The sequence below is a fragment of the Antennarius striatus genome, chromosome 16 (assembly GCF_040054535.1).
Source record: "Antennarius striatus isolate MH-2024 chromosome 16, ASM4005453v1, whole genome shotgun sequence".
Classification (NCBI taxonomy): Eukaryota; Metazoa; Chordata; class Actinopteri; order Lophiiformes; family Antennariidae; genus Antennarius; species Antennarius striatus.
In genome coordinates this window covers 14,688,021-14,699,540 of record NC_090791.1, presented here as the reverse complement: position 1 = coordinate 14,699,540, position 11,520 = coordinate 14,688,021, and the positions used below count along the sequence as shown (strand labels likewise).

The following is an 11,520-nucleotide window of genomic DNA, read 5'->3' as shown; positions in this document are numbered from 1 at the left end:
ACATTGCATACTATTTCAAATTGTTAATAATAATAGAGCTGTTCAATCTGGTATTTTGAAAATAAGGTATCTGTGAAAATAGGTAACCTAAACAACCTTTAAGAAGTAGACACGTTTTTCCCTCTTCCTTCTACGATCATAATTTGAAAAACAACAAGCATTATTTGGTTATCAATATGACATGGAATAATGCACAAATTTTATTTGGAACACCACATTGAAAAAAAAAGGAAAAAGAAACAAAGAGCAATAAAGTACATAGAAAGCCCGTACAAAATCTAAGTGGGAAAATGTTTAAGTGCAAAAATAATTTTAACACAAGTATAATGGCAGGTATTGAAATTCCAGTACTACAACATATTAGCCTAGAATAGGCCTGAAATCCTCTTGGTAAGGTACGAATCACTTCTACGCCAACATGACCAAGGAAGGTCAATCACAAGTCAGCTTTCTCCTGTTTCAGTTCACCTGTATAATCTCACGGCTACCTTTTGCCTTTCTTTAATTTAAAGTCCTTCAATATTGCTTTGAACATTACAGCAAGGATCTTCGTAATTGGCAATTGTACTGGTCAGAGGTTCATAATCTTCTAGGAACAAACATATATCTGAAGCCCAAGGAGTCTTCATGGTTGACACGCCTCAATTATAGGGACATCTGTGAGACAAGTGTGTGTGTTTGTACGTGTGTATATATGTACACGCACAAACACACACACCAGAATGTCCATGGGCATACTTCAGTAACGTCTTACACTGTGAGACATCACCTTTGTTTCATCTTTACAAGCAATCCATAGAGTTATCTGGCAGTATTCCCAATGGCGGTGCTTTTCCCGGGAGACAGGATGGAGGCAACATGGAGTTTGATGTTGGATCCACATTTTCAGAGTCTTCAATACGCTCTGCACACCCTTCCCAATTTATATGGAATCTGGTAACGCGGGGATTTGATGCCAGAATGTTTCTCTGGAGCTGAAAATTTTCAAATGGAAATATGAATAAATACTTCGTCCAGGCAAATTCTCTCAAGACAGAGTGTCTACTATGTTAACATCAGTTACAAACACACATTTTGTTTGGTAGTTCAACTCAACTAAGTGAAACCAATCCAAAAACACTGAAATATGCCTGAATTACAGTATATTAACCATGCTATAACCTTCAGAGTACTAACAATAGTCCTTTTTTGTATGTTGCAGAGCAGACAACACTTGTGTACATCCCTCAAAACAAAGTAAAATTTATAAGTACATACAGGATTGTTTTGGAAATCCAAATAACCAAAAAGAGCTTGAATGACAAAATTTCCTCTCAGAATAACAATTCTCCTTAACTAATCACATACTTTAGATATAGGCCGCCTAACCGTAGTTCTTTTATTTGCTCTATGAATAAATAAAAGACTGGTGTCAGAGGACCTCAGGGTCCGTGAGGGTTGATAAGGTAAAAGCAAATGTAAGAGATAAAAACGTCTGAGACCATGAAGACATTTAAAAACCATTAAAAGGACCTTGAAATCAACCCTGAAACATACATGGAGCCAGAAATCAGACTAATGTCAGTTTGCTTTCTGGTCCTTGTCATCACTCATGCAGCTGCATGATGGAGCAGTTGAGGGTGTGAGCTGCTTTTCTTGAGAAGCAGTGCATTGCAGTAATTAATATGACTAGATATGAAAAAACTCATTAGCATCTCTGTTGGCTCTAGAAACAAGGGAGAGGACCCTGGCTCAATTCTTATGGTATAAACATGCTTTTACTCCATTTCTTTTGCATGACATAAAATGTAGCACAGAGTAAAAAAAAGGATGCCCAGATTTTAACTTGTTCTGATGGCTTTTATAATGCCTGGAGTTTGGGAAAATGTTTCTTTCTGAGCCTCAGGACTGATAAGTAAAACTACAGTTTAGTTAGGTGCACGCACACACACACACACACACACACACACACAAAGTATTTATGTCTATTTAAAAAACTTGGGTCTCCTACAGTATCAAAAGGCTACGGTCCAGTAGCAGCACAATTAAATGACCACGCAAAAATTTGAAGACAAGCATTCACCCATGTTATACATTTGATTGCGTAATATAATTGATTAAGCTAGCTGAGAGAAATTGAAGAGTTTTAACATCTGCCAAAATTGTTTGGTTTTTGGTGATTTGTCAGTAGGATTAAGAATTTGCATTATAGTTTAGACATGGAGTCTTATACAGCATTATTTCAAAACAATGAATGCCACTCATAAATTATTAGTCTGACCTGTGAATAGTCTGGCTTGTTTGGAGGATTTTCACGAAGCTCTAGGTCAGTGTATTCATTGTTCACGTAGTATCCGATGCGAATGAATTCCTGGCCACGGTACGTGCAGGTAATCAGCACAACAGTTACACCAACAGCATCACTTTCAGGAATTAATGCTGTATTTGGGGCATCAGCCTGTTAAAAGAGAGACAACCTGTTTCAGGATCATTTTGTTAACAGAATGATAAGAACACCCAACAACCTGAAAACACATGAAATAAGCCAATATGAGCCTATGTATCAGTTACGTGTTAGGAGACTTTATTTACAAGAAATATGATTACCTCCACAATCTGTCCTTAGACTGGGGGGCGGGGTCTATTTTTTTAAATAAGTACACTGTAGGTTCTTACAAATTTCATATCTCCATCTCCATCTCTGATGTACTATATGGTTAAAACAGCAGAAATTACTGTAATATTTGTACCTTTACCTCAAACATACACACCTGAAACACAAACATATGTCTCCCAGCAGGTACTGGGCCGACCAGGACAGAATCAAGGACTTGGTCATACTCCTCACTTTCTGCTGAGCCAACATAGATGATCTTCCATTCTAGGTCTGTGAAAGAAACAAAGATGTTATAAATAAAACAAGAGTAATTAGCATTAACAAATTAAAAAGCACACTGTGTGTATAACTCATCCAACACTGCTGTAACCACAACTTGAACAACAGAAAAATAGTTTAAAGGTTGAAACAAAATCCCTCAACAGTTGTTTATTAGAGGTGTAACCCCCCCCCCCCCACTCAGGAGTGTCATGTGTTGTCACGGCACACATCATTTCCAGTAGCAGATGCTGGGGTTGCAGAGGTAGTCGCTGCCAGGTTCCACCTAATGCCGTGCTGTAATTTGTTTTGGACCCTAAATGTTGAATAAACCCACTAACTTTTGGAGCCACCCGGTGTAAATCTTATTTGTTTCGGTCTATGAGCCGGTTAACAAGGTAAAACCACTAAACTCATTGTCAACTTTGTGATTTAGTATCAGGTGATCATTTTGAGCAGTTTCAGTTACCAATGATTTCCTTTGATCTAGTTCTATTTCTTCTCAAACAGCTTATCCTTTACAGACACACAAACACAATTTGATAGCCTTAAACAACTAAGCACCGCATTTGCAGCACGTCATTGCAGTAAATAAATGGTCTGCAAATCATCAGACAGTTGACTGGGGAATGAATCCTGCTGAGTACATTATATCTGCCAATGAACACAACTTGCAGGGAAATATGGATTACATCCATTTGATCAAAAGATCAACCCTGCTAACCACAGGATGGTTAGCAGGGTAGATTATTGCTCAGGCAACTTAAGTTCAACTCTCACAAATAAATTTTCCTGTATGGCAAAGTTGGGCTATTTTTAGGGTTCATTCAGGCAACATCTTGGGAGATTTTAAATGCAGGTTAATAAGTGATACTAGTGAAACATAATGACTGAAATTCCTGTCAATGTGAGCATCATATGAGGACTTTTTTTTCTCAATGAAAATGGAGATATACACAAAGAGCCCCAAATGGTTATGTTGAAAGAAAGCAAAGTGATCTGGAATCCACGTGCCCAAACGGGCCATAATATTGAACTAACCCTTCCCACGCTCTACTAAGATTTCATCAACGCCATCCACTTTTCAAATGACTTTCCATGCAAACACACAAGTGATAAAGTAATACTTAGTCAAGAAAGACTAGCCTGACAGAGAGGGTAGTACTTTAGTATGCCCCAAGTATTTTCTACCATTTGCAGCCTTTGTCATTTTCACTGGCATGACATATTTGTATGGGTCAATACTGAAAATCCCGTTGGATCAAGTTCTGAAAATTTTAACGTAATGTTAGTAAACGTGTAATTTTATAAAACGCTACTTTTCTAAAGATTTCAGGTCTTTCTGATTAAGGTTACTCGCTGAAAAGTTAGCTAAGCCATCGTTAGCTGTTAGCAATCTTTAGTAATGTACCGAAAATGAATTAATAGGCTTAAGCGTTAGCATCAAACGTGTTTTATAGGATCGTGCCTACCTTCTGGAAGGTCCTCCATGCACTCGAATGTTATTTCAAATTGAAAAGGGTTTCCAAATGGACTTGGGTTATCTAAAACAGCTACATTCAAAACCTGTACTTTCGCCATTGTTGCCTTAGCGCCAAATTAACCAGGCGGCTAACCCAAACAATCCAGTTTCCCGGGGAATTCTTAAAAGCAGCGCTACAGCGACACACGCGCTCAACAGTTCTGTCTACCAAGCTGTTTCGATTTTTACCACACGGATATCTTATTCCAAGTTCTAAATACACGCCATTCAATTGATATATGTACAGAATTATTAAATATGTTTAAAAATAATTGACGATCGATGAGCTACAATCCTCCCGCTGAGAGATACCCAGGATTCTCCGCGCCTACGGCAAGCGAGTAGAAAAAAAATTCTGCCGCTTTCAATGAAGAAAAGGCAATTTGCCTCTATCGCCCCCTAGCGGAAAAATAGCATAATTGTAGCCTCAACAAAATCCTATACAGTGATCATAACCTAATGCAGTATTTCTTTTCGTAACTAGCCAAGATGACAAATAATTCTAAAATGTATTTGCAACATGGCACAAATATTTGACCCACCAGTTTTCAAGTCATTCCACATTAAGTCTATACAGGAGTCTATACAATTCATCAGCCGCTTTCATTAACTCAACGACAATCAATTGAATAAGACAACACAACATGCAGATTACACATGAATTTCATTTAATTCATTAAAAATGCAATGCTATTTTTAATTACTACTACTGTAAGGTGTTACAGTCAAACACGGTCTCTCATCTAGATGGCATTGAGCACATTGGGGCAGAATTTTCTTGCACTTATGGCTCAGTAGTCATGAATGTGTTGGAGTTTGGGTATGGAGCCCTTATGCAAAATTCATATATACATTTTTTCTTACAATTATATGTATTCAATCATGCGTCTACTGAACAAAATTTAAGATTCAGGTCATATTTACTAAAGCCTTCTCTGATAAAATGTCTGCATTGCTATAAGCGATATCATGTAAATCAATGAATATTTTGAAAAAAGTTTAATCTTGATTGAATTAGTGGGAAATTGTTGCAATGGTATGGTATGCACCCTTCTGAGGGCTTTTCTACTTTCGTTCTGACAATCTGTAAATCTGGACTCCTTTAACTCCTTTCTATTTAGCTTGGAAAAACATGCTATGAATAATGTTACTCTGATTCTTATTAATCTGGTTTTGGGTATCTCTACAGTCAGACTCACTGCTGTAACCTGGGAGTAATTTTCCACACGGTGTTCCCTTTTCTCAAATGCCTCCCTACTCTTTCACAACGTCCAAAAGAATCTGACCTACACAGATTAGGTTTTGAAGAAATCTACATTTTCTTTACTTTGTGGGTCTGAGAGGAAAGATTAGTTGAGGATTAGAGTCCGCTGGACCAACTGGTCACCGAATTTAACCTTAAAAATATGCCAGGAATGTGGATATCCGCTATGAAGTTGTTTACCATAAAACCTGATGGGGGCGCTATTTCATAGCGGCGCCATCAGCAGACAGGTTGAAAGGTGGGAGCCGGGCACCGACAGAATACAGTCAGGCTTTGTATTACAGCTGGTTGGGGAGAGCAACCTGACAACACAGATTAAAAAAAAATTTTTTTAAAGTCCAACAGGAATCAAGTATCTGTAGTTGCATATTCATCCTGCGACAGAGATGTGATTAAAGTTATTTTTGGTGATATTCAGTGTATTCCACGAGAGGTTTCAGTGGCACCAGAAGAATTCGGATCGGTCCCGCTTCACTAGACTGTGTTTTTTCTTGGACTTTGTACAAAGGAGCGTCTGTCCGTGGAGCCGCAGGTGGATCTCTACTCAGGTAATGTAACACCAAACCGAACCACGTGACCGATGGCGATCTGAGGAGTAGACAAATTAAAAAAAACAAAAAAAAACAAAAAAAACTGCTTTACATGAAACTCCAACTGGAAACGAATCGAGGATGTAGCGCGGTACCATCTTGGACCCATTTAAGTATTTCAGCGGTGTATTGTGTTCGGATGTTGTCTTCATCGGACTGATTTGTCGCTATTTTTTTTTTTTTTACAAGGTGAGGCGGAAGCAAAATGGCTCGTCCGTGAGGAAACGACCTGCGTTCAGCGTCGATCACCTGAGGGCAGCCGGATCAAGGGTATCTGCTTAGATTTAACTCGCCAACGAATTGAGTAATTATTTAATAATATCACCGAGTTGCTTTAAAGTTGTTTTCAGTTTTTTTGTTTTATTAATAAGTCATTATTGTCCCGCGGCCTGAACAAGTTGAATGGTGGCTGTAACCAGCTGAGGTGTGATTCAATGGATGAGCATCATCAGATTAAAACAACCTGACCATATATATGACCATATATATTTTTGACATTCCTGATAATAAAGTGTCTCCAGCTACTTGAAGGTGGGTGTCACATCCATGCTGTGTCATGAAATGGACCCGAGCTGATGATCCAAAGCCCCAGTCTGCCCTCACTTGGCCCTCCTGGTCCCAGGTAGAGAGCGCAGTGCGTCCGGATGCGTTCACCATGCCGGGGGTTGTGGCCATGAGTGTGTTACTGCTGGCGCTCAGCAGTAATCCTGTGAGGGGTGAGTCAGTAACCAATCCCTTCATCCTCTGCACTCCCACACAAATATGACATCCTTCTCACCACACAACCTTCATGCACCGTTAATTCCTGCAAAAGAAAAAAAAAGAAGTTAAAAAAAGAAAGACAGAGTCATTCCAGAGTAAATGTAACACATGTATGAGCAATGGAATGCACTCTTTGAGCATGAGAAAGAGATCGATTTATCTTATCAATAATTACATGCACAAAAGAATTTCACAATGCATTTGTTTTTTTTCTTTTGTGTGTGGTTACCTTTGTCTGTAAACCTTGGTTTTTGTTATCAAGTTGTACTTGTGTCCTTGTAAAGTTTAGTGTTTACCCAAGTGAATGATTTACTGAAGGAATGATAGAAGAGAGAGGCAATGTGTCCATTGTACAACTTTCTTACTAAAGTAATTATTCTGTGTTCCTGCATATGACTTGACACAATCATGAAAATAGATTCAATATATACTTTAAACTGGCCTATTTGACTGGGTCAACTTATCAGCCCCTGTACTCTGCATTCCTGAGCTCCTCCTCCTCACCCGGTCTCCTGGTCAAGTGGTTACTGGGCGAGTTTCACGATGCCCCTGTGTGATCACATGGCTAGTCATGGATAACACAGCTGGAAACAGCAACTCACCGGTGTGTTTCACTGAAGGTTTGCACAAGACTAAAAGCTACGCTGTTGGCTTTTAATTTCCTTCACTTGACTTGTGAGTAATGTTATCACAGCATGTAAAAGACGTGTAACTTTGATAATCACAGTTGAAAAGGTCATTATAGGTTTAAAGTTTTACAACAGTCAGAAATCCACAAGATTGTGTGTGTAAAGTCTTTACATTGCTGACTAATGAGTAAAGTGTATCCTAATAACCTAAATGTGAACCTTCTGCTCAGATATTTGGATGTTTCTGTGTCCAATGAGTAGAAGGACATCTCCATCAGGGGGTGTTACATTAATCGTCTCATCCAAATCTGACGGAGGCTGTGTGCGATTTTGATCCTACTATACACACAATTGTGTGAACTTATATAACTGTATCTGCTGGTAGAGACGGACGGAGGACTTATGCAAAAAAAAATGCAGCAGACGGTTTATTTTCTTAGGTGATCCAGGCTGCATGGAGTGAGCGGCATTTTGTTTTGTTGGGCAGTGTTGGAATGCATAGTGGCATCGCAGCATGGTTTGGCATTTTAGCAGCTGCAACATAGGCTAGCCAGCATGCAAAGAAGATTGGATGAAAAAAACAAAAAAACTGTTAGATAAATGTAAAAGTAACAAAACAATTAAAGCAGGTGCCCTCCTCTCTGCCATCAGGTGGAAGGATCAGGATCCCAAAGGGTAAATCGGGTCAAGACTAAAAGAAGCAGAGCCGAGTATGACTCATGCACTTGTGCTCTCGATTTTGAATCATGATCGTTTATTTTTTTACCTTCTTGCTTTCATTTCTTTCGGAGTGTGTGTATGTTTGTGGATGCTGTTTTAGCACGCTCATTGCTTCTGATACAACAGACTGTAGCATTAAATCTCATGCTATAATGATTGCTTTGTGTGCTTGCTTTCATTCACGTGTGTGTATTTTTGTGTGGTGACTTCAAAAACAAGCACTAAAATGAAATTTGAATATTTTTGGAAGTAGGCCAGTTTCTTTACAAGAGTTTTGACTAAAGATTGAAACCTGTCTTGTCTGGTTAATATATGTGTGAGGGTAGAAATGAAACCGGTAAATGGAACAAGTTGAATTCTGTCTGATGACCAGTAAATAATTAATTCTTTACAAAGTTGCTGTTTCTTGTCAGAGAGCAGCTCCATTGAAGAGCCTCTCTATTTTCTGCAGGTCTGTTTCACTCAGGCGACAGGTGTCCGTTTCGTAATGCCATGATCTTCCTTTAACTTCAACCATCATGTTCACAACACAGATCTATGCATATGCGTGCAAGTTCATGGTTCCTCCTATTTCCATGCACTCATAAATAAATTTTAAAAAATCCTAGATTATTATTCCCTGAGATGCACCACGGTGACAAACATACATGTTAGAAACATTAGGCTATGTTGCAGTGGCAGCCTACTCAGGGTGCAGCAGGTCAGGACCAGCTCGCCATACTAAGCTTGTAAATTCGTTGTATGGTTGCATAATATCAAATAAATGTTTCTTTTTCTTCTTCATGTTGGCTAGATAGGGCCAGCAGTCTACCAGCAGGAAGCTCATATTTAAAACAACAAGAATTAGTTTGTAGTTACTAGAGTGTTCACAATGTTTCTGTTCTTTTAACAGGGAATTATACAATTCTTGGAACAGACACCCGTTCTAGTAACAACGTGAGTGAAAAATCTTTTCCATCACCGGTGAATGACATCCAACAGTATCCACAGTCAGACTGATCACTGTCCTGTGTTTTCCCATTTTCAGGGAACCAATGTTGCAGCTATCGTGTCCCCTGTGGTCATCCTGGGGGTCCTGGCTATAGCCTTGGGCATCTTCTTCTTCTTCAAGTTGAAAAAGAAACGGCAAACTGAGGGGACGTACCGACCCAGTGCTGAGGAACAGTCTGGTGCCAGTGGTGTGGTGGCGAACGATGCTCTGAAGCTACCGAAGGAAGAAAGACTCATTTGAAATTTTTAGGTTTTTTGTGTGTTAAACATCGCGAGAGGAAGAACTTTTGTAGGGCAACCGTTCTGTGTGAGAAGGCTTGAAAGACAGTGAACTGAAAAACCATCACAGGTTTATAAGAAGCAGTGAATGATTCCTGAATATGAAGAAAAGCACCTGAATGTATAGATGCAGTTGATTTTTAAGAACAATTGTACAGGTTTGAAACATTTCCTCTCCAGATGAGCTTTAGTGTTTTATCACCACAAATAATTTTAGTATACAGATGTTTTCCTCTCCTTTCCCTTATTATTACATGTACCTGTACTTGATTTTATGCCGTTAATGAATTACCGTCGCTGGAAAAATCCATGCTGATCTTTTACCTCAAGCTTGACTGGAAAACTGTTGTATCTTAATATTAAGTTTTATAGCAAGAAAATGAAAGGAATTTGCACATTTCACGTTCATTAAGTAATCAAACTAATTTAATGTCACAGAATTTGATGGGAATCTGTCACCAAACTAATCATGCAAAGCAAAAGGCATCAAAATAAATCATGTTTTTACTAAGTCGTGGTTATGTATTCAATCAATCAACCTTTATTTGTATAGCGCTTAATCAAATCAGCAGACATTTTAAACAGACAGAGAAACCAACAGAATCCTCCAGAGCAAGCATAAGCGACTGAGGCGGGGAAAAACTCCCTCATTGAGGAAGAAACTCCGTATAGGACCCAGACTCTGGTGGGCGGTCATCTACCTTGATTGGTTGGTTGGGAAAAGACATACAAGGGTGACAGGGGCAAGGAAAGGGGCAAGGAAAAGAGAGAGTGGCAGATGGGCCAGATGGAATTGCAGTTACAGTATAAAACTGAGCTCTAGCTGCTGAATTGGGGGTGGGATTTCCAGGCCTTTGGATTTCCTGTCTTCTATACTTGTTCCCCACCTGTTGAGTAGAAGCGCGTAGACGGCGACAGTATCTTGCAAGCATGTAAAGCATCAATATATTATGAGCAAGAAAAGCAAATAAAAAAACAGAAGCTCCTGAGGTAATTAATGTAACTCCCTTGAACTGGAGAGACGGTTCTCCCAGCGGGTAGCCTCATTCTGAACTAGTTGTAAAATCCTAATGGAGGGGCTTGAACAGCTCAATAATAAGGAATTGAAGTAATGTAATCTAGAAGTAACAAAGGCATGAATGATTTTTTTGTTGTATTTTTAAAGGATAAGAAATTTCTAATTTTAGTAATGTTTCATGAATGAAAGAAGGCTGTTGGAGTCACAGACTTAATATGGAAAAGGACAGATCCTGATCAAAAATGACTCCCAAGTTTCTGACATCACTAGAAGAGGATTAAAGACATGTTGTTGAGGTACAGTATTAGAAAAATGTGCAGTGCACAGTGCAGTGCAGTAATTTGTGTTGTAATTTGTTCTAAAATCTGACTGACGGGTTATCATTTAGCTGTTTGGCCACTTCGTTCTCTAGAATATTAGACCGAAATGGCAGTTTGGAGAATCGACCTATAGTTTGAGAGGAGGCTTACGTCTAGGTTTGGTTTCTTAGGGAGGGCCTTGGTCACAGCCACTTTAAAAGAATGGGTACATAACCATTTTCAAAGCACTGGTTAATTATTGACAGTATGGGATTATTGATCAGTGTTAGAACCTCTTTAAGAAGCATAGTTGGAATTTTATCTAGCAGACTGGTGGTGGGTTTAGCAGAGGAAATTACAGGGAATTTAAGTCGGAGAGTTCCATTTGCTGAGAGCGCTCCAGAACATTGCTAGTTTTGACTGATTCCTCTGCTATGTGATTAATGTTTGGCAGCATATGACAGATTTCATCCCTAAGACTTGTTATTTAGTTTAGAAGGAACCCAAGAAAGTCATCGCAGTCCAGGTTTAAAGGGATGGTAGGCTCAACACTGTTGTGTTTCTTAGTCAGCCTGGGAACACCGAGTGGCTAC

The 11,520-nt window shown here is 39.1% G+C and overlaps 2 protein-coding genes across 8 annotated transcripts; one reads left to right on the top strand and one right to left on the bottom strand.

Moving 5' to 3' along the window:
* Window positions 1-186: 186 nt before the first annotated feature.
* LOC137609876 (histone chaperone asf1b-B) lies at window positions 187-4,687 on the bottom strand. The gene is made up of 4 exons (XM_068337217.1): window positions 4,327-4,687; window positions 2,751-2,866; window positions 2,261-2,437; window positions 187-974 (listed from the first exon to the last, which is right to left on the bottom strand). The coding sequence occupies exons 1-4, from the start codon at window positions 4,433-4,435 to the stop codon at window positions 783-785; spliced, it is 594 nt and encodes a 197-aa protein (XP_068193318.1). The 5' UTR covers window positions 4,436-4,687; the 3' UTR covers window positions 187-782.
* Window positions 4,688-5,579: 892 nt separating this feature from the next.
* On the top strand, window positions 5,580-9,663 carry crb3a (crumbs homolog 3a). 7 transcript variants are annotated; one of them, XM_068337161.1, is made up of 5 exons: window positions 5,580-6,188; window positions 6,420-6,534; window positions 6,752-6,946; window positions 9,234-9,277; window positions 9,369-9,663. In XM_068337161.1, exons 3-5 carry the CDS (start codon window positions 6,787-6,789, stop codon window positions 9,570-9,572), a joined length of 408 nt encoding a protein of 135 aa, XP_068193262.1. In that variant the 5' UTR covers window positions 5,580-6,188; window positions 6,420-6,534; window positions 6,752-6,786; the 3' UTR covers window positions 9,573-9,663. The 7 variants fall into 7 exon arrangements, with proteins under 7 accessions (XP_068193262.1, XP_068193256.1, XP_068193257.1 ...); XM_068337155.1 differs by having other exon boundaries at window positions 5,581-6,188; window positions 6,420-6,500; XM_068337156.1 differs by having other exon boundaries at window positions 5,581-6,188; window positions 6,420-6,500; window positions 6,743-6,946.
* Window positions 9,664-11,520: the final 1,857 nt, after the last annotated feature.